Source organism: Scardinius erythrophthalmus (assembly GCF_964197995.2).
Source record: "Scardinius erythrophthalmus genome assembly, chromosome: 24".
Lineage (NCBI taxonomy): Eukaryota > Metazoa > Chordata > Actinopteri > Cypriniformes > Leuciscidae > Scardinius > Scardinius erythrophthalmus.
In genome coordinates, this window is record NC_138244.1 from 17,814,111 (window position 1) to 17,838,576 (window position 24,466).

The 24,466-nt window shown below is 39.0% G+C and overlaps 1 protein-coding gene across 1 annotated transcript in view; it reads right to left on the reverse strand.

The window, feature by feature from the left end:
• LOC308685071 (transient receptor potential cation channel subfamily M member 1-like) overlaps positions 1 to 23,535 on the reverse strand; it is a 29,932-nt gene extending 6,397 nt beyond the window's left edge. Inside the window, exons 1-2 of the mRNA XM_081356573.1 lie at positions 23,287 to 23,535; positions 4,549 to 4,773 (exon numbers count right to left, since the gene is read on the reverse strand). Coding sequence (XP_081212699.1) covers positions 4,549 to 4,626 — 78 coding nt within the window. The 5' untranslated portion in view covers positions 4,627 to 4,773; positions 23,287 to 23,535. The remainder of the gene's footprint in view (positions 1 to 4,548; positions 4,774 to 23,286) is intronic.
• Positions 23,536 to 24,466: the final 931 nt, after the last annotated feature.

Here is a 24,466-nt window from a genome sequence, read left to right on the forward strand (position 1 = left end):
TTAAAAGTTTATGCAAAACATTCCCACAGTTTGTGGTCAAGTTTGCATTTTCACATTGTAAAGGCAAAACCCACAAAGACATGGTAAATAAATACATACTTTCTAAATTTTGACATAGCATAGCCTGTTAACACACTTCATGCATTGTTTGAGTTTCTTCAAAACCAGACACTGATGATCACATGAGAGGGCAACGGTCCGGGGACCCATTCCTTAGAACTAATGAGCAGTGTGGGATTTGATTTGTGCTCACAGTTCAACTCACAACTTTGTAAAAAAACAATAAAAAAAACACTATCTATCTATCTATCTATCTATCTATCTATCTATCTATCTATCTATCTATCTATCTATCTATCTATCTATCTATCTATCTATCTATCTATCTATCTATCTATCTATCTATCTATCTATCTATCTATCTATCTATCTCGCTTTATACTGTATATTTGTGAACATCTAGCAAGAGAAAGACAAATATCTTTGAACACTGTGTGAGTATTTCATTTTGTGCCCTAAATCCTATTTGAAAACTACAGTAGAACTTTCTCAGTCTTTGTGGATGGGTGTTCATCCTCTAAATCAGTCTTGACCTGTGAGGTTCCCCAAGGATCTATCCTATCCCCTATTTTGTTTTCTGTATATATGCAGATTGATGTGCCTTTTAAGCAAAATAACAGCCATGGTTTGAGTGCTTTAATCTCTTTTTTTGTCAGGTATTAAAGCATGGATGTCCCTAAATTTCTTAAATCTCAAGGAGAGTAAGAAAAACGCAAAACCTCTCTTTGAGAAGGTTTAAAAGAGTTAAATAGGGCTAAGTTTCATTTATGTGTTAATGTTGCATTTTACTGTCATACACTGTACACAATGGTCAACTACTGTTGTTTTATTGTGCTTTATAAATAAATGGAGATTGAGATCTTGATTGTAAAGTACTGTTTATGTCATTTTAAGATCTTAAACTGAAAAGCTATATGTTTTTTGTTTGCCGTAATTTGTTCTGATGGTTGCCAATGCAGTATTATTGAGGTTATACCAAGTTCGAAGACAATGGTCTGTAGAGTTCTGGGCAAGTTTAACATGCTTAACCTTTTTAAAACAGTACTTTTCCCCTCTTACTCTGTCTCTAAAAAGACTCATTGTCTCTGTGGGTTTGAAAATCCACTTATCCATCATCACATGAGACCAACATGTCACTGATTAGCCTTGAGATTTCTTAGTCATAAGACACATTTTTTAGACAACTACGTTTGTGTGAGAGTGTTTTTCTCTGTCTGGGAGGGGGGAAGGGACAGAGACCGAAAAGAGAAATTGTGAATTTTTGGAGGATGCATGGAAATGTCAAAGGAGGTGTTTAAATAACCATATCCTTGGACTGGACACAACCCCTTAAAAACTTTCTGCATGAATCTATTTGCAGGTGCTGTCATCTTTTCCCAATTATTTTAGTTACTTTTCTTTGTGAAATTTGTTTTTCACTGTACTGCTAAACAATAATAGCAGTATTACATTTATTCACTAATCACACATTCATAAACATTCACAGGAATTTGATTGATGTATTCTGACTCATTTACCCTCTACTAGAAGATACTGAGTAGATTTTACTTTGACAACTCCTACATGTTTTACATGAAATGTGCCTCTTGGCATTGGCGCAAGAGTCTACCGCTGTAAAGATATATTCAATTCCTTCTGAAGGCTATAACTTCATTGTTAATCACATGAAATTGGACATTTGAAAGTAGGGAGTTAAAGTGCTTAATCTTGCCTAGCTGCTGGTGCTCATACTGGGCATTATGGGGGATTAGAGGCAGCAGAGGAGCATCAAACCACAGAGGTGCCGCTCATTCTGGTGCTGCTGGAGAAAGTTGCGTTGCTTGTTTGGGCTTAGAGCCGCCCTTTTGGTTTCTCATGCGATCGTTAAGATTAGGATTTGGATTAGTAAGAGATTTAAAAGATGCAAATCTGTTTTATATAATGTATCTCTAACTTCACGTTTCGCAACATAGCAACAAGTTGAATTTGCTTTTTAGCTTCATGGGAGCAGCCGTGGTTAGTGGTGCAACTGTAGAGATAATCTGCAAGTTTTAAAGAGGGAAATCAGTTTTTTAAATTTACAAATTAATTTTTCACATTACCCCTTTGCATATTATATTATATTATATTATACATTTTATTTATAGGTGCCTTACATGACACTCAAGGACACCTCACAAACACAATAAAACAATCAACATTAAACAACAAATAATCATTATTACAGCGAGACTGGACAAAAGCATCAAAGCAATCACATAAAAGCCTGCCTAAAAAGATGGGTCTTAAGGCAAGATTTAAAAACAAGAAGACTTTCACTGTTTCACACATCCTGTGGCAACAAGTTCCATAAATAAGTTCCATGACTAAAGGCTCGGAACCTTAGAAGTGCGAGTTTGAGGGAGAACAAGAGTGAGTGCAGAAGATGATCTTAAAGTACGACTAGGAGTGTAGATATGAAGAAGGTCAGATAAGTATAAAGGGGCAAGATTACTGAGTTCCTTGTAAGTAAGAAGAAGGATTTTAAAATCAATACATTAGCCGCTTTCCGACGTTGGAACCTTTTCACAGTTCCTAGAGCTATTGGCTAAAGTACCCGGATGTTCCTGCGGTGCGAACACGCCGACTAGGAACGATTTTAGTTCTAGGAACTCCATTTGTAGGGAAAAATTTAGGTCCTACTTCAGAGTAGGGTCTAAACCAGCACTATAGGAACTACCCGTGACGTTAGTGTACGCTGATGACCGAACGCACGCGGAACACCAGCACCCGCCATTTTTAAAACAGCTAGAATGTAAACACACAGATTATAGCCTATATTTACATCCATAAACTAACTATACAAACATGGAAAACAGTGATAGATGGGTCTCTAAACCTTTATGCTGAAGAGAAAATCCAACGCAACTTTGAGGGGACCAAGCCAAACATGATTATGTTTATCTGCCCAGCTAGCGACACTGGACATCAACCACACGGCATAACGTTAGGCTAATAACCTTTTTTCATATACTGTCTACTTTCTATAACAGTTCTATCTAATAAGATATTAAACAGTATTGTTAGACAGATCGCTAAATAATAAACACAAGTATGCGAGCATTGTTTGCTCTGGCGTTCTCAGCGCCGCCAAAATAAAGGTCCGTCGCGCCGTCAAAATAAAAGTTACTGTGCTTGCGTCACTCCCTTACCCCTCTTTACCAGTTCCTACGGCCACTTGGCCAGTGCGAACGCAAACAGCAAAACCAAGTTTGGGGGAGAGTAGTTCTTAGAACTGTTTAGAAGTGGACAGTTCCTAGAACTAAGTTCCTGTAACTACTTGGTCGGAAAGCGGCTAATATTTAACCGGGAGCCAATGCAAGTGTTGTAATATGGGAGTAATGTGTTCAGTTAGAGGAGTTCTGCAAATAATACGAGCAGCTGAATTCTGTACTAGCAGGAGTTTGTAGAGAAGCTTTGAAGGCAGGCCATAAAAAAAAAGAGTGTTACAGTAATCAATACGGGAAGTTACTAAAGCATGAACAAGAATCGCAGTGCTCTTTAGTGAGAGAGCCGGATTAAGTCAATTAATATTACATATGTGGAAATATGCAAAGCGAATGACACCGTTTACAGTATATGTGCTTTGAATGAAAAAGTACTGTCAAAGATGACACCCAAACTTTTAACCTGTTTAGAAACAGATACTGGCAAATTATCGATATTCAAAGGGGAAAATTTCGATTTGGTCAGATTGGTTTTTGAACCAACAAGAAGAATTTCAGTTTTACTGCTGTTAAGTTTAACAGGATTTGATGTAAACCTCTCTTTAATCTCAGCTATACAATCTAAGATGATAGATGGAGAGAAAGTAGAAGTAGGTTTGGAGGACAGGTAAAGTTGGGTATTATTGGCATAGTAGTGGAATTGAATACCAAATTTCCTAAAATATTACCAAGGGGTAGAAGATAAATAATAAATAAAAGATGACCCAAAACAGACCCCTGTGGAACACCAGTGTTGATTCACAAAGGCTTTGATCTAAACTGCTTCAACTGTACAAATTGAGTATGAATATAATATGATAATAGTTTACCAAGCCTCACTAACAATTCAAAAACAAGTTAAGAAGCATATGCACAGAAATAATAACAAGCAGAATGATTCTACATCTAAGTTAAAAAGGAATGCCATGAAAAGAATTGTAAACAATATGTAGCTCAAGCTGATTGGACTGTCTTTACACTCTGCCCCATTCTTACAAACTGATTGGACAAAGACTAAACCCTTCAAGTTTATGTCTAAATTTTTAAGTTTTAGTTTTTTTACTTGAAAATGTATTTTTATGGTTTAAGTTTTAGTTAATGATAAGAATCCTGCTGTGAATACCTGGTTCAGTATCATGTCACATACTCCTGACTTCACTCTTAAAGAAAAACATACTTTCACTCTTTTCAATCACCTCTAGATCATTAAATCATATAATAGGAAACAGCCCTAAACATCATTAAAACCAGTGGACACTCTCACCTTCTGTGACCCTGATGGTGTGCGTTTGATGGAGGCCCGTGTGATGGATCCACTGGCTCTCCTGCCGCCCCTCTCCATGTGTCCGGTTCACGCTGCACCTCAAAGACTCATGACCGTGTCGGACCCTCTAAGACCCTCTTTTGCTCTGTCTCTAAAGCGGTCCCAGCACTAGCAGTGCAAAAGCTCATCTCCTGATGTTCACTCTTTGGGTTCTCCCGCCCTTAACTGACAAGACAGAAAGATGCAGATGAGGATAAAACATCTCTCGATGACACGCTTGACACATAGACCCCGTTTCCTCCGCTTGACAGCCTGTAATCAGGATTAATGCAGCCAGCTCTTGGGAGCTTGCGACTTTAATGGGGGAGAGATTTAATAAATGGTTATTGAAGGTAAATCTACTTTGGGACACTGTGGCCCAAAAAGGTTATGAAGAACTATGTGAGGATATGTCTCCTTGACTGAAAACTTGAGTTGCAGGAAGATAACAGGTACACTACCTGTGATATGTCAGAATTACTGTGGTATAGTTGTAAAGTGAAGAGAAAGTCTGTGAGGACGGAAAGGTTTGCAAACCGTATAACAATATTTACCTGCTTAGATCATGATGATCTTATTACAAATGTCCTGGTATTTTTTTTTTTTTTTTTGTTAAAGTTAAGCGAACCATCTTAATAGTCCAAAACAAGAGTCTAGCACTCTACAACCAAGGGATTATTTAAAATAAATAAGTATTAAATGAATTTCATTTTTCATTTTCTAAATACATGCACACAGAAATAAAAGAATCAAACAAATGAAACCTGAAACAGATGTGCACCTTCCAAACCTTTCAAATAAATTACGTTGAGAGGAACCTTTCTGTAAATGCAGTGTGAACATTTGAAAAAGTAGAATAGAATACTGCCCCCTTGTGTTTATTGTTGTTATTCCATGTGTGTTCAGGGTCACTTTTTATTAAAGTGTCCATGTTACGCACACTTTATATTGCATTATTAACATTATTTCGATTACCCTACATCTCGTTTCACTATAAAATGCTCCTTGTTTCCTTTGACCAATCTTGGCTGCCCAGAATAAATCAATATCAGAATGCATATAGAATATTATGCATATTAGAATATGTCTGAGTGTATAATATGAGTTTATAAGATGCCTCATAAAAAGACAGCATTATGCAGAGGTAAAATTTGGAAACCTGTCAGCTTGTTAGCAATAAACAAGTTTCTCAAGTTACATAAGAGTAGTGATTTGTTGATAGCTTGATTTTGTATTTGTGAGGCTTTGTGCTTACTAAAATGACAAATATCATAATTAATATAAGAATCAATCCAAAAAATGGCTTCATGCACGAGGGGATTTAAAACAAGCCAGGACAAACACTGATATGTTTACAGGCTAAAATGAAAACATCTACTAATTCCTCCAACACTTTTGATTAAATGCCACAGATGAGTACATTTGCTAATTGAATCTTGGACATAGGCCTACAATAAACTCACAACAATAAAATCTGAAGTGCCTAAAGATGAGCTGAGTCTATAGCAGTCATTCTAGCTCTTACCTGTGCTGAATTCTGTGAACTTCACATCAGATTATATTGTGGTCTAAACAATCAAGTTTCTCCTCAAACAGAAGTGTCTTCCCTCCATCAAACAATTCTCAAAGTGTTTCCATTGCTTTAAGAACAGATAATGCATAATTTCTCCTCGTAAGCAGACACAAATGAGCTTTATGGGCGCAGATGGCTCAGGCGCACATTCTAATTCCCTACAACTCCTGAGCCTGTTGTGCTCACCAGAGCTCTCCAAAAAACACTGAGGCTTCCCATGTACAGAATGTAGTTGCTGAAACCAAACTATATGGCTTTTTAGCATGAAAAATGTAAAAATGCATGTTGCCCCCTGAAACCACAGGGTTGTAATTTGAAACAGTAAATGTATTTACCCTACACCCTTGACCTGTCCTGAAAAAATAAATATTAGAATGACAAATCACATGATCTTCCCTCTCATTAATGTGCTGACACCCAATCCATCATCTTAATCTGGATTTCCATACACTAACATTGACCAGAGACCTTAACTGACAATGCAGGATTAAGAACATGAACATTTCATCTGTGCTGGTAGGGACACATCCAAGTCCAATTTCACATCCAGAATGAGTTGTTTTATATAAAGCTAATGTACAAGACTGTCTTATTTTAGAAACAGCCTACCAGACACAGACAGGCACTGTTAAGTAGCCTACAATAAAATAATTTGTAAATATTAAATATATAAAATACTTTTGATTTTGTATATATATATATATATGTGTGTGTGTGTGTGTGTGTGTATATATATATATATATATAATATTTAGGTTATTATCACTGTCTACCAGGTGTTTAACAGTCTTGGTACCCATTACATTGGGGTTGTGATATATTTCTTACCACTAGATTGCGCCCACACAGCATTGTTTCTCACATATTTCACTTATTCTAACTAGAACTTGCTGGCATCAACTTGCACTTCCTGATCTCTTTGTCTGGCTGATTTGCATAAGTTTTAGGTCAACAGTCCAGGCTACTGAAGATACTAATTTGCTTTATGTTTGAACGTCTCCTCCTGTTGTACTCCTTGTCAACAGTTTGAAAATGACTCATATGTTTTCAGGCAATTATGTCAGGTATCTTTGCAGAACCAGTTATCACAAGCACCTTGCCGGTGGTCATGTCCATGAGTCAGTGTCAAGGCAAACTGCAGTGGGCCATGTACAAAGTCTGTATATGGACCCATCAGATTCACCCTAAAGCTCACATTTAGGTCCAATAACCTTTCAGAAAATCTGAATCACCGCTTAGTCCACATCAGAAAAATGAATCCAACCAGTCACCCAAACCATCAAGCCGACTAAACAAACATATACAGACACAAAGTTCATTGTGTTGTAGATCAACAGCTGTCATGAAATCATTGTTTTGTTTTCTACTTGTTAATTTCCAAATGTTTTCACCCTGACATGTTTCCAAAAAGAATGAAAACATAGTAAACAGCTGGCTGGCAGGTTAAACCCCCCAAAATTAGTTCCATATGTGGCAATCTATGGAAAACACTTCTTAGAAATGTATAACAAGGCCATTTTTCAACCTCCTTTATGTCAAAAACAAAGCAAAGTCACAGAATAAAAGAAGTGAGTTCAAAGTAAATGTGGAAAAGTAACCTTACAGACAATATATTACCAGCGTAAAGAGATATTTGTTCCTGCGTAGTCAGATTACAGGCAGCTACGCATTACAGTGATGAATAATACAGCAGGTGTCTGTCCTACCTGGAAGCTGACAGCCCCACCTGGTTACTATGGCCACAGACAACAGCCCCAGCAGGCATAAAGTATGCGTTTCCGCTCCTTACCCTCTGAACGTGTGTTTTAATGAGGGGTGGGGGTCGGGAAAGTGGTAACTTAATGGACACGAATGGTGGATCACGTACACCACAGACTCTCATGTTCTGAGAGAATCATCTCAGAGAAGGTACAAAAGGTGGACGTTTGGGTCTTTCCCGATAAAAGGAAACACAGGCTGGACAAGCATCAGAGAGAAAGGAAAACTTTACACAGAGCTCATATCAGGGCATGCCACGGCATGTCAATTTCTCCCAGCAGAGCTTTGAGACAGGAGGATTTGAACCTGTGGCTCAAGCTCAACTAGTCAATCTTGTATGAAGTACAGCAGAACGTACTAGACACTGGAGAGACTGTTATGAACTTTAGAATCACTAATCTTGTTCATTTCACTTTGTTTGTTTTTCTTTTCGTTTCCTCATACTCAAAAAAAAAAAAAAAAAGCTGAACCTAAGTGCACAGTTGGTCTTTTTTACTGGCAGTCATAACAAAGGCCCAGTATCGCATGCAGTGAGGGACGCACCCGTTGATTACCACATCACTGCATACTTTGAGTGTGAGACCATCACAGGCACGCGCCTCTCCTAATCATCCTCACCTTCAGGTAAACATCACTCACATTTGTTGTAGTTGGCTTTCTTGAGACCTGGAATTAAAAGGCTGCTTAGATTTAATTACATTAAATATACTCCATGCCATTTTTCACATCTATTAAAGGCATTTCAGTCATGACAACTCTCGGAGTGGATTATTTCAACTAGCATTTATTGGCATGGGGCATGGAATATACATAGGCTTGATTTTGGCGGACAAGCAAGAAGCTGCTGCAAGAAAATGGTAAAACCTTTATAGTAGATCTCTACAGGTGGTGCTGGGGAGGAGGAGGGATGGACAGAAGTTTTCATAATCGCACAGCAGGGAGATTACAGGCTAGGGTACAAGATACAGTGGGGAGAACAAGTATTTGATACACTGCCGATTTTGCAGGTTTTCCTACTTACAAAGCATGTAGAGGTCTGTAATTTTTATCATGGGTACACTTCAACTGCGAGAGACAGAATCTAAAACAAAAATCCAGAAAATAACATTGTATGATTTTTAAATAATTAATATGCATTTTATTGCATGACATAAGTATTTGATCACCTACCAACCAGTAAGAATTCCGGCTCTCACAGACCTGTTAGTCTTTCTTTAAGAAGCCCTCCTGTTCTCCACTCATTAACTGCACCTGTTTGAACTCGTTACCTGTATAAAAGACATCTGTCCACACACTCAATCAAACAGACTCCAACCTCTCCACAATGGCCAAGACCAGAAAGCTGTGTAAGGACATCAGGGATAAAATTGTAGACCTGCACAAGGCTGGGATGGGCTACAGGACAATAGGCAAGCAGCTTGGTTAGAAGGCAACAACTGTTGATTATTAGAAAATGGAAGAAGTTCAAGATGACGGTCAATCTCCCTCGGTCTGGGACACCATGTAAGATCTCACCTCGTGGGGCATCAATGATCATGAGGAAGGTGAGGGATCAGCTTAGAACTACACGGCAGGACCTGGTCAATGACCTGAAGAGAGCTGGGACCACAGTCTCAAAGAAAACCATTAGTAACACATTACGCCGTCATGAACGCAAGGTCCCCCTGCTCAAACCAGTGCATGTCCAGGCCCGTCTGAAGTTTGCCAATGACCATCTGGATGATCCAGAGTAGGAATGGGTCATGTGGTCTGATGAGACAAAAATAGAGCTTTTTGGTCTAAATTCCACTCGCCGTGTTTGGAGGAAGAAGAAGGATGAGTACAACCCCAAGAACACCATCCCAACCGTGAAGCATGGAGGTGGAAACATCATTCTTTGGGGATGCTTTTCTGCAAAGGGGACAGGACGACTGCACCGTATTGAGGGGAGGATGGATGGGGCCATGTATCGCGAGATCTTGGCCAACAACCTCCTTCCCTCAGTAAGAGCATTGAAGATGGCTGGGTCTTCCAGCATGACAACGACCCGAAACACACAGCCAGGGCAACTAAGGAGTGGCTCCGTAAGAAGCATCTCAAGGTCCTGGAGTGGCCTAGCCAGTCTCCAGACCTGAACCCAAAAGAAAATCTTTGGAGGGAGCTGAAAGTCCGTATTGCCCAACGACAGCCCCGAAACCTGAAGGATCTGGAGAAGGTCTGTATGGAGGAATGGGCCAAAATCCCTGCTGCAGTGTTTGCAAACCTGGTCAAGAACTACAGGAAACGTATGATCTCTGTAATTGCAAACAAAGGTTTCTGTACCAAATATTAAGTTCTGATGTATCAAATACTTATGTCATGCAATAAAATGCTAATTAATTTCTTAAAAATCATACAATGTGATTTTCTGGATTTTTGTTTTAGATTCCGTCACTCACAGTTGAAGAGTACCTATGATAAAAATTACAGACTTCTACATGCTTTGTAAGTGGGAAAACCTGCAAAATCGGCAGTGTATCAAATACTTGTTCTCCCTACTGTATATGGTTACGTGGGTTAGGAAGTACTGAAGAACCAATTAGGAAGTACTGAAGAACAGTTGTACAAATAAATGTATAGTTATAAAGAATTTTTAAAGATTATTTGCATTTCTAAAACTGTGCATATGTAAATTATTTTACCTTTAAGTTTCAGCATACCAAAACATAAAAAAAACAAAAAAAAAACGTGTGTAAACTTTATACAAATAGAGTGAAACAGTCGAGTTCCAGAAGTAAAACCTCCATTCATTTTCTCCATAGGGAAGTTTCTTTTTAATGTTAACTTATTAACTTTAATGATAAAACCTTAAAGACAGTCTTACTGTGAGCTAAAAATAAAATACAAAAAGAGTCATGCTATTTAATTAATAATTGGCTCATTTAATATTGTACCAATTCATGCCCAGCAGAACATGTGAAATCAGGGAGGTTTATAATACCTGGCGAGTTACCTGTTAGCATTTCCATCTCAATGGAAGGTGCTTGTCTGGTTCACAGGCTAAACCATTCACTAGTGACTATCTTCAGCTGTGAGGAAAGATATAAGTCCCATGCTTTTAAGAGACCTTTAACATGAATCAGGTACTGGTTTATAAGTTGGCCACAGACACCAAGATGCCTGTACTATACTTTACTTAGAAGAAAAGGCGTTTCACACTTTTAGATTTCTCTTTCTGTAGTACATATGCAACCTTTGTTATTGCTAGGAGTCATAATTACCCAGTTTACCCGAAATTAAACCAGTCTTTCCACATAATTATGTTTGTAATATTAGTGTGAGGTCCATTTTTAAGTGTCAGATGTTCAAAAAAGTGTTCGTCTTGACTGACTGCTATTTAGCAAGCCCTAACAAAGCAGTAAAAAACAACAACAGTAATGAGGTTTACAGCTTGTTTCCTGTGTGGAATTGTGGGGGTTGGGACGGGTGGGAGGGAGGGAACACGAGAGACAGACAGGGAGAGGTGTCATATCACTCTCATGAGAGACCTACTGTAATTACACTGGATGTTTTAGGTAAACATTCGAGCGGTGCAGTTTCCATGCTGATTCTGAGGTTTTCCTGCTTTTATTAAAAGACTTTCTTCTGATACACTCTGTGTCAATGAATATTCAAAGCACAATGTCCCTTCCAATGAAACTCAAGATGTTCAATATGATTTATGTTGACGGCATTGCTTATACACTCATGGCAAAGGCAGAACATTACTATCATTTAAATTATTCATAAATATACATTCGGCAATAAAGAGCTTTATAAAACTTATGAAATCTTGCCATGTAAATCATTTACTTTCGGTTCAACTTCTCAGATGCTAGATATTTATATTTTCTGAAGAAAACAACCACCTCCAAGTCTCCATCATATTCTATTCCTTAGGCCTAATCCCTCCTTCATTTTAAGTCTATGGGATTTTTTGTCAGTTTTATTGCTTACCAGGTAAAAAAAACAACAAAAAAAACAAGTCTAATCACAACAATTCGCATGATTTGAAGTATAATTCATGTTCGTAACAGTACAGGCTATGTGCCACAATTTGTTAAAATCCGTAACCTTAAGTATGAGCAATCAAAATAGTAACTCAGGCCTAAGCAATGCCCATTAATGAGTTAATCTTACTCCTGAGTCATGAGAAGGAGGGGGGAAAAAATCATATTATTTAGATGTTATGTAAGTATTTTAATGACAGTTCTCTATTCCCAAACCTTGCCGAGGGGGCTGAACCATCCAAATAGAGCAGGTGTTCTGCATTGACGGGAAACATAGGAATAGGTGGTGTCCGTTTTGTGCTGCTTCTAAGGTGTAGCCGTCTATGTGTCATGCCCCAGATTGGATGGGGGCTGGTGGAGAAGGAGCAATCCAGCGCAACGTCTGTCTCTGGGTCTTGGGAAAGAGCGAATTTGCCCCTGAAATCATGAGGCCTCATGGGTGGAACAACCTCAGTGTTTCTCTTCAGGACCAACCTACCTCCCTTTTTTTGCTCTCTCTCTCTCTCTCTCTCTCTCTCTCTCTCTCTCTCTCTCTCTCTCTCTCTCTCTCTCTCTCTCTCTCTCTCTCTCTCTCTCTCTCTCTCTCTCTCTCTCTCTCTCTCTCTCTCTCTCTCTAACACAGGGCTCACGTTTATAGGGTAAACACTACTTAGAAACTCTCCCTGAGGGATACCGCATTCCATGAATCCCCCTCTTCGAGTACTAGAAAAGGTGATGTGGAACAGTGAGCCGTGTAATTGTATGTTCCAATCCCTTTCTCTCGGAGAACAAAGTTGGACAAAAGGTCATGCCCCCAAACAGGACACTGGGGTGAGTGAGGGGAAATCCCTCTGAAGGGGCTTCCTCTTGCTCACTAGCTTGGAATTGATGAGTTGTGATGGATTTTGAAGGCCAGTGAGTTGTGGGTGCCCTTAAATCCGTAACTGAAAGCAACTTGTGCAACCCTGTTAGTTATTTAAGTAAACAAAACTAATGTCAGATTGGCTATCAAGTCACTTTGACCTGTCACCTGTCAGCACTGTGTCCGATTTAACTTAAAAATCTGTCTAGCGGAAAAAAAGAGTGGCTTCTCTCCTCAGAGTGAAGGCTTAGGTTAAGCCCCTCTGTTTTCTTTCAGCAGTGGCCTCTTATGAAAACTAAGTCAACTTCCAAGGTTCAATTGGAGTTGATGTGCCTTTACAAAATAGGAGGAGAAAACTACCATATCAAGATCTCTCAAATGTTCTGCTAAAGGGACATTTTTATGCAAAAATAGGGGGGAAACTTGTATGACTTACTTTCTTCTGTCAAACAAGACTGCACTGGTTGCTCTTTTCCAGTAATTATAATAAATAAGGACTGAAGATTTAACATTCAATAAGAACTGAAAAGTGGTGCAAAAGTAGTTTATAAAACATGTGCACTATATTCAAAGTCTTTTGAAGTCATATGCTATATTTGCATGATGAACAGACCAGAATTTACAAAGTTATTCACTAATAAACTACCTTTCCAGTAAGCTGGTGACTGCAGCAAATGAACTGAGTCAGTGAGTTGAACTCGAGAACCAGGTCAGTCCGATTTGTGATTGACTCATTCAGACTGCTTGTTAAATAAATCAACTGATTTACTGACATATTCTGACTAACAAGTTTTTTTATGAATCAGACATCGGTACTTCTCTCATGGAGGCTCATGAAATGTCAGTCTGTTCCACACACAGCAATACTGTATGACCTAAGAAAACTAATGCTTGAAAGCCCCCTCATTCACTTCCATTATATAAAATGACTGACCACAATATTCTTCCAAAATCCACTTCTTGTGTTCTAGGCAGATTCTAGAAAGTCATTCAGATGTGAGTAAATGATGACAGAATTTCCATTTCTGGTTGAACTATACCTTGTTGCATTCGCACCAGAGCGAACTACTAGTGTGATGTTTGTGTCACCAGCGAACTGTTGTGAGGAACAACAAATCTGCTGTTTGGGTTATTTCCAAGACTGCAAGACAACAAGAGACAAAAATAGACATGTCTGCTGTCTGCTACTCACGAGACAGGCATATGGCATTACTACACATGCTTACATTGCACATGTTTACATTAACCAGCATATAGTATCCTATAACTAACCTAAATTACAGTGAGGCAAACCCCATCTCAAACCACTGCCCATCACACATGCATTTTACAGTAACAAACTTTCCATTATACGGCCATAATGTAAATCAACAAGATCACCAAAGATCTGTCAAAGTCTCGATAATGCTTGACTGACTCACAAGACAAAGGCACCGTCCACACTACTGCGTTTTCGTTTAGAAAGGGAGAATTAAAACGAATACGATCTCCGTCCACACCAGCGTTTTAGCTGCGTATTAGAATTGATCTTCGTCCACATTAAAAATGACTGAAAACGCGGATCACGTGACCATTCACCAACACTGGGCATGCGCGTGCCGGTGTAAACACAACTTCATTGATAAAATTATCCCACCATGCGCTGGTTCTTCCCGGGTTAACCCAAAACCGACGCTCCATGTACGGTCGATACCGCCGCTGCACACGGGAATTGTCACAGATCGCTCGAATAATAGCTTGCCTCCGGCGTATGTAGGCAGTTATATCATTGTAAAATGCAGAATTTACTTGGACAACAGCTGCTAGCAAAGATATACGCCATGACTGATGACACCCAATCATAAAGCCGAGCGTGAGCCTCTACTACGTCATCGTTTCTAAAGTCCTCCGTTTTGACCCGTCCACACTAAAAACGCCCTCCGGAGATTCAAAACGAAAAACGGGTCGGCAGCGTTTCTAAACTTCTCCGTTTTGGGTCTCCGTTTTTGCCGTTTTAGTGTGGACGGCAGGTGCAAACATAGCAAAAGGTCTCCGTTTTTAAACGAAAACGCAGTAGTGTGGACGGGGCCAAAGACTGACTATCACTCTTAAAAATAAAGGTTCCAAAAGGAGGGTTTCACAGTGATGCCATAGAAGAAACCTTTTTGGTTCCGCAAAGAACCTTTCAGTGAACAGCTCTTAAAGGAACCAATTTTTTTAATTAGTATGAAAAACATAATAATCAAAAGAAGAACCATTTGTGTGAAAGGTTGCATGGACGTTAAAGGTTCTTCATGGACCTTTATTTTTAACCTTTTTGACCTTTCATTTTTAACAATAATAATAATAATGTGTTACATTTATATTTATTTACATACATTGTACTTGTAATTACATGCAGGTATTTTTTAAACTATATCTATAATTACACTGTTGACCCTTCTCTTACACCATAACCCTTAAACCGACCCATACCACCAAACCTGTCTCTAACCATACCCGTATCCCACCTCAATAAATGTGTTTTGCAATACAATATGACCACAATAAGTACATTGTACTTAATATTTGATGACCGTACAAAGTAGTTAAGGACACCTAATATAAAGTGTGAGATAAAGCGCTTTACGTGTGGAAGGGGGGAATCTCCGCAACCACCACCAATGTGCAGCATCCACCTGGATCATGTGCACTAGCTTATTGTTGGAGAGAAGATGGAGTGATAAAGCCAATCGGTATATATGGGGATTAGGAGGCCATGATGATGGACAGAGATCAATTACACTCCTACTCTTTTTCTAAGGATTTTAATAACCACAGAGAGTCAGGGTCTCGGTTTAACGTCTCATCAGAAGGATGGCGCTTTTTGACAGTATAGTATCCCCGTCACTTTACTGGGGCGTTAGGACCCACTCAGACCAGAGGGTGAGCACTGAGCACCTCACTAACACCTTTTCCCAGGAGGTCTCCCATCCAGATAGTGACCAGGCTCAACCCTGCTTAGCTTCAGTGGGCAGCTAGTCTTGGGCTACAGGGTGATAGCTGCTAGCTGCCGGTTTAAGAGTATAGACTGGTATTATTGTGTATAACAAGCATGGATGGTCAATATTTGTTCCACCTAAGCCAAAGGATGTTGTCAGCTACTCAGCACTAGCCAAATTAGCCAAACTAGCCAAATCATTCTCAACAAGACATCTCAAAGTCCCTTAAATATTACAGAACTGTAATCCAATTGAAGTACCTTGAAACATTGTATATGGCATACACAAATCATCAATTAAGATGTTTCTAGTTGTGCCAAGGATCCTATTTGCTAAATGGAGGAGATGAATGTGGGTCAGTGTGTTGAGTATGTAAACCACATAGCTCAGCTGGAATTCAGGGTGATTTGTGGCGAGCCTCAGCGCCACTCGGCAGATTACACTGCATGTTAACAGAACAAATCTGAAATGTAGTCTTGTGCTTTATTTCACCCACACACTCTTGTTTACTCGCCATTTTATATTTCGGCGCTTGTGATGTCCCACAGTTTTCAACAAAGATGTGACCTGCAATTGAACTTTAAAGGTTGATGTGAACAGATTGTGAATGCATAAAAGCGCACGTAATTGTGGGCCCGCTGGAAAGCCTGAGACACAAAACAAATATGCCTGCTGTCAAGAGTGATGCAGGAGGGTTATTATCTAGTTCTCAACAGAACATTTTGGGTGGAGAAGACAGTGAAGACAATTGTTGTTTATCGTTGGAGCACCAGCACCGACTCGTCAAGCAACAGTTGAGATGAAACGATAAGAAACGAGGGACATGAAAAAAATAATCAAATGAACGTGCATAGAAGATCTTTGGTCTGATGAGGACTGAACCGTCATCCCATTTCATTGTTGGCAATATTGTTCTTGCTTGGGTTTGACACTAGTATTTACAGATGAAAGGGCTATAGGTAAAAAATAATATTTCATATTTACAGCTGATTTTGAATGGTATGGGAACAAATGAAAGTGTACAGCAAAATAATGATAAGAAACTTTCAATTGGGAGGTCCTCATGGGCTGCATGAAACATAGGCCTATATGAACAGGTTCACTTTGGTGAATCATAAACATACAGCATGACCAGTGCACCTCTATAGAGAATCAAAAACATATGCGGAGTGGACTGTCCAATTCATGAACAACTGACTCTTATGAATCAATTATTTTCAGTGTATCGAAACCAAACAGCGTGTGTGGTCCAATTCATCATCATCATAAAAAAAAAAGACTCTTATGAACTCATTCTTTTTAGTGATTCATGATTATAATTTAGGCTAGTTCCAAACCAAATTACTTTTTGAGGCTATTCTTTAAATGAATAGTTCAAAAAGAAGAGTTACTGGTTTGATTTAGTCTAAAAAACACTGCTGACTATATTTTACAGAGTCAGCAGAGAGAGGATTCTTTCATATGTAAACAAACTCGACATTACAAATGAAATATACTCAAATGAACTTGAAATCAAATCAAAACATGGCCAATTAGAATCGAAACATTGTGACTCAGAATCCAACCGAAACAGGAAATTTGTATCGATATCCAGTCAGATAAAACGTACTCATCAAATAAAGAGGTTGATCAAAGGCCAATGTAACTCTGTAGTGAAAAACACAGTGCAACTAGGGGCATTCATAAAACATGTCCATCTTTAATGCTTAGACTTGATTCTGCATTTCAAAAATAACATTTCATCGAAGCCATGGATTGGAGTCAGCCTATTAGCATCGGTTTAATCTTGCTGATGATAGCTGTCTTGCCTTGTATTTATGGGACCTTATCTGTGGATGTATTATCTGAAGAACAGATGGTGTGTGTGGGGAGGGGGGTCACAGCAAATGGGAAGGAAATGTCGTAATTGGCTATGCTTCAGCAGAGTGGACAGAATATACCTGCTCAAGTTGACTGTGGGCAAAGGCTAAATGAGATTAGTGTGTGCCATGTGGTATCTGTAAAGAAAGGGGACCCAATATACTTGAATGCTTTAGCCTTTAAATGAACCCTAAAGCTTACATTCATATTATCTTATATAACATATTATTATAAATATATACACTGTATATTCACACAAAATAACACCATGAGATTTTGTTGTGTCCATATGGACGACCAAAGGCTCTCCCTGTTCACAAATATGTGACCCACATTCATAATGTCCTGAACATTGTGCTCTTTAGAAGAACCTGGAACTAGCAGCAGCATATTTTAGAAAGAGGAATTCCCAGGGACATCATTTGCCCAGTATTTACCCAGTATTTAGTTGCTAAGCAGCATAAAGGGAACAAGAATTTCCAAATAACATTTTGTTATTCTCATTACTATGTATTACTCGTCTACTCTAAATTGTATATAGTTAAAATATGTTATGCATAATACTTGGGGTTAGTGATCTGAATGAACACCTAACTATTTTAGTATAATTTAAATATTTTAGTAAAATTGTTACATTTTTAATTAGATTTCTTTTTTCATTTTTATTTTAGTCCGTTTTAGTAATTTTGTTGTGTGTTACTAGCCTGGCTAACGTCAGAACAAGTCTCATTTGACACTTGGTCTGGGAACCACGTGTTCGTATTTGAGGCGTGGTTTACGAATGCCCAGAGCCGTTTATTGGGCGCTATGAATGTCTATCAAATGCGCCTGTATGTAGCTCATAGCCAATCGCTTCAATTATACCAGATGACGCATGTAGAGTGACAGAAATTTGACGAGGAAAAAGACGATGGGTCAAAGATTTATTTGTACACGATGGCGTTTAGCGAATATTACCGTTTGCGCAAGATAAACATGAGGGTAGAAGGTAACGTCGAGTCTGATGCCATGTTGGATCCATAGATATAAACAAACTGCTTCGGTGTCGTCATCGTCTTGCTGCTCCCTCCCCGTTCTGTGATTGGTTCCCTTTTTCAGGGGAAAATTTGGTCCATGGTGTCCAGACTGCCTAGCAGCGTGAATAAAATCGCGCTGCGAGCAAGGCAGTATGGGGAAACCCAGGCTAGTGTGTTACAAGCTTTTGTCATTATCATTATTATTTTTGATGCCTATATAGTTTTTATTAAGTTTTAACTTATTGGGACCTATTTTAACGATCTGAAACGCAAGTGTCAAAGCGCAAAGCGCAAGTAACTTTGTGGGCGGGTCTTGGCGCTGTTGCTAGTTTCCCGGCGGGATAAATGACTCTTGCGCCAGGCGCAAATCTAAAATGGGTTGGTCTGAAGCAGCTTCATTATTCATAGGTGTGGTTTGGGCGTAACGTGAAATAAACCAATCAGAGCGTCATCTCACATTCCCTTTAAGAGCAGACGCGTTTGTTCTAAAGCCGATTCCTATTATAACGGCGGATTTGCCAGGCGCGCGCCAGGAGCGGTTCACAGCTGAGGAGACCGACGCTCTCGTCAGGGAGGTTGGGGATGGAGAAACCCACCCAAATTAACAAAAAAAAGGCGTATGATAATTTGGGTAAATGTGTAAGCTAGATGTATGCTTTTATAATAAATTGTCTATCTATCTATCTATCTATCTATCTATCTATCTATCTATCTATCTATCGTAATAATGTATGATTTGCAAAAATGAAAACTGCTGCTTCTGTGTAGATGAGAGAATCAAAGTGTATGCGCGTTGTGCACACGCTACATTGATTATGGCCAAGCATGCGCCCTTAAAATAGCATATGAATAACATGCGCAACGCGCCACTGACTTTAAACTATTTTTTCCTGGTTAGTAGCGCTATTGTTTTCTAAACCTGCAAAATAGCATGAAGGAACGTTTGCGCCGTAACACGCCTCCTTTTTTGCGCTGAACCGCCCAATGAGCGCAAGTTCATTCCCAAGTTTAACGACGTGCTTCTGTGGAGGAAAAAACGCGCTTTGCGCGGGTGCAAAATATGAATGATACATGCGTCGGTGTACAAAGTCAATTGCGCTGGGTGCAAGATAGGGCCCAATGTGTTTTAGTTGTTTTAGTTCAACGTTTACACTTTTTATCCATTTTGGCCATTCAGTTAGCCTACATGACAATGGTGTTTTGGCAGCCTACAAATGCAAGCTTTTGTAATCGGGTTTCAAATCCCAAGTTTTTGAAAACGACACCATTATCGCCTCCATGTAAACAACAAAAACTTGAATTTGTGAAAACGGTGACGTCATGCGTATGCGGAATTCGTGTTCAGTCTATAGGCACGTAATGTTTCTTCACACAGTGACATATCTAGAAACTCTGAGTGGGCTCTTTTAATTAGGGCCAGTACAAAACCCCAGAAACCTAGCAACAAGCTAAAAAACACCTTAACAGAACACCTTAACAACACCCTGGCAGCCACCCGCAACTCTCCAGAATCACGACTGCAGGTTCTGAACTTTAAGTACCAATGTAATTTCATCATATTTCCACAGACTTCTTGTGCAGCACAATCTCTAAGGACAGGAACTGAAAGTGTTCAGTTTCCATGTGAAAACAAAAAGCAATCTAAGCAGTATTGAGTAAACAAGTGACACAACTAGCACTGCACATCTATATGAGATAGCAGCAGTTTCAGAGCTCAATAGTTTCAAACATCATTATAACCATACAACGGTTTGCTTGTTCATCCAACACATTCAGCCTGAGTAGGTTTGTGTTTAGACACGACAAAACATTGCACAGCTACGATCCTGAGTATCTAATGGCAGTACAAATCACCCTCATGGGTAATAAAATGTGAGGCCTATAGGCAGGGCCTCTGCTTTTCATGACTCAAATGGTTGATCATTGAGTTGTCAGTCCTGTTCTACTATCTGTCTGGGTCTGCTTCAGAGGGACGCGCTCCTTCCGTAGGGGCTGCTGTCTCACTGGTAATTGTAAGTGGGTGTGTTTGGGGTTGTGCTGTAATTTGCATGGTGCCTGCTGTCTGGGTGAGGCTCTGACTGAACTGACTGAACCGAGACCCGGGGATGTTGGTCTCATGCACGGGTCCTGTAATTGCTGGTTTGCTAGAAGTGGACCAAGATGGGATGTGTCTTTAGGTAGACAGGAGGTTGTGATGAACTGGAGGATCTCCTCCACTTATTTTACACATGGCAATAGCACAGTTAGCTATGGAAGCTTGTTTCCGCCACAGAATAAAAAATAAAAAAGGTAATTTCTCTCACAATTCTGTCTTTTTCCTCACAATTGTGATATAAAGTCGCAATTGTGGGTTTAAAAGTCAGAATTGTATCACATAAAGTCGTAATCGTGTGTTATAAAGTCAGAATTGTGTGACAAAGTCACAATTGGGTGTTAAAAAGTCAGATTTGTGAGATAAAAACTCGCAAATGCGAGAAATAAATGTGCAATTCTGACTCAGAATTGCATGTTTATATCTCGCAATACTGACTTTATGACATGCAATTGGGAGATATAAAGTCAGAATTGTGAGATGTAAACTGATGTAAAAATGTCAATCTTTTTTTCCTTAGAATCGGACTTTATAACACGCAATTGCGACTTTATTTCACACAATTCTGATAAATAGTCAGAATTGCAAAATGTAAACGCGCAATTGTGAGAAAAAAAGTTGCAATTATCTTTTAAAATGTTTTTTTTCTTTGGCGGAAACAAGCTTCCATAGTTAGCTAATTTTCAATTATCTCAAAGATAAAATAGTAGCACTAAAATGAATACTACATTTTTTTGTGATATATAAATCTAAATAAAAGTAAAAAAAAATAATGACTGTTGTCATGAAACAGATTGCGACCTATTATGCCTTTTACAAATTCTTGATTTTGTGGTCAACTAGTACTTGTTTTCACATATTTAACAACCTTACACACTATATAAAGTTGAAAAGCATAATAGGTCTTCTTTAAATAGAATTAAACCGTAAAATAATATCCAGTATGTACGGTAAAAAGCTGGTGACAACAGCAAGATGGAGCACAGGGTCATACACACACAAAGAAAACACCATCAGGTAACATATCAAATAAAGTCAAATAAAAAAATATCTAGGTGAGTTGTTTGTGACTGGATAGGTTTGTCTGTATGCAGTACACACAGGGGAGCTCGGTCAGGTTTGTCTCTATGCATCAACACCCTCATCTCCCCACAGGCTACAGCACTGAACCCAGCAATTGAAAGATCCACCTCCCTCCTCTGTCTGTCTCTTTCTCCCTCCTCCTCTCTGTCTGCTATCCCCTTTCATGGGGCCGGGCCAAGATCCCACTGCACCCGAGCGTTAAACTCCAGCAGAAGCTGGTCAAAGCCGATCGCATCCGTTTTACTTTGCTTTTAATCACATTGTTATATTAAGCTAATGAATGATATCAGCGGTTGCTCTAATAATGTAACCAGATACTGTACACATTATGCATCACTGCAACTGCAGGGCATGTTACTAAGTCATTGCAAACTGCGTGTGGCATGATGGTTAAATAGTTTCCTGAAAACAACAGGTGTGGATGTGAATCATGCAAATACAGTATGTTTACAAAGATCAAGAGCAATGACAAAATAGGCTTACAAAATCATACGTTTTGACATACGTTTGTGGATTTAAATGTTGGCTTTCACCTGAGGAGACGCATGAAGAAAGAATGGAAGAACGGAATACTTACCTGTGTGAATTTGAAAATAAATATTATAACTCTGGTCGATATGATAAACCAAATGGCCGTTATTAAAATGTCACACTATTTTGTCTAAATACATTTAAACTAAAACACTAAAATAAAATAATTTTACATGCTACAAGTCAATGCATGCTTGCAACATTATAATGTACAGTATGAAAAATGTGTGATTTGATAAAGATTACATTTAACAGTGATATCAACTTTAAGTGAGTGTAACAGCAAAGGTCATCTAAATGTAAAAATATATGAAATGAGCATGAAAATACTGATAAATATATATATATATAAATGCCTTTAGAAGTGCTGAATGAAAAATGTTACAGTACTGTGATGGAGCTTTAGCTTTAACATTATGCCTGTAACATGTAGATCCAGTGTGTTATGTATCAAAAAGTTGAAGATGACACTACACTGCTATTACGTTTTGTGCCAATTCTAAGAGTTCAACATATTTAGTCAATACAATTGACGGTTTACTATTGTAGCCTACTGCATTATAGCCTGCAATCATTCTGATTGCATGAACTATTACAGTTTCAGTTTTCTGCCTGACAGGTTTCATTACTAAACTAACTTAAGTTTAAGCAACTTTAATTTAAAATTGCATTTCCAAATGCATGTGATCTGGAGAGATTACTGTTAAGTAGGCTAATACTCTTGAAATTAGAAAATTAGCATAACCGCTTCCTGTTGAGCCCTCCGGTGTAATCAATACACCACGTATGATGTTTGTGCACACGTTCCCACATCCGACCTAGACAGTCATCTGGTGCATGATAGATATCTGTTTTATAACGATGTTTGTTTGGAGTGTGAATGCGAAGCTGCCTAGCATCGCGTGTCTAGCAGAGCAGTCTAGCACAATTTGGTGACGCAAGGGAGCTATTAATATCACAGGAACGGAATGTACTCACTTCTGCAGCGGGTCACTTGAGGACAAACAGTGAACAGCAGGCTATTTCTTGAGCGCTGCACTTTTGGTAAGGCTGCGAGAAAAAAGATATTTAAGTTTTATCGCTGGAATAACACACGTTTTGTCGTGTGAGAGAGCGCACTGGGTTTGGGGAAAAAGAGTTGAAGGCTACGCAGCCTCTGAGCCTCGCCCACTTTTGAACCCGTTGACTCGCTGCACTCCGATGAAAACAACCATACAAAGAATGTGCACTCAACGGGGGAGGGTTTTGTTTTCGGTCTGAGGGGTAGGATACATCTTATTGTAGCTACCATTATGATACATGAACTGAAGTATTCATAGATGGTGCATTAAAAATCTATTTTAATAGTAGCTATAAATCATTTTTAAAATGCCTCTGAAATTAAAGTGATAATTCAGCACAAAATGAAAATCATTTACTCTTGCTCTTGTGCCAAACATGACATTTCCCCCCCCTTCTGATGTATGTTATTCTTAATAAATTGAAAATTAAAGGGGTACTGAAGCAGTTCTGCTCCAAATTATCCCAAAACACCATAAAACTGTCATATAAGTTGTCCATTGGTGTTTGTAAGAGTGATGAGATGACTTATTCATAAATGTAAACCTATCGTTTTTGAGTCAGTTTTTTTTCCAATGAATCGGTTGGTTCAGTTCACAAAATCAGTGAATTGCTGCATCCCCATTCGCCTATACACTACTACAGCATAAAGCTTGTCTCTTTTTGTGAAGGAAGTATATATTTTTGAGAGCGGCCCTCAACTCAATCTGCTTGCAATCACATCATTCTCTATAGGGCACAGCTTATTAGTCCCTACTGTATCCGTAGCCAATGAGCTCGCTGCTCAACCTTCAAATAGCCTACTTGGCCAGCATTTGCTGTTGCAGTTTGCTTTCATTAACCCTCCACCTTCCCCAGCTCCACCTGGATAGATCTGCTACAGGTAATTAATGTACGCTATTTTGTACAGCAGCAGCAGCAGCATATCTTACTTGCTCACAGCAGCGTGTCGGCAGTAGCAAGTCTCGTGTTTGCTCTGCAGCAGCAGCAGGTTAGAAGATCAATTCCGCCATTAGTCAAGACCAAACATATCAAAATGGTCATATCCATTACCATGCCAAACACTTAGAGAGCTGTCATGACAGAAATGCATTTTATA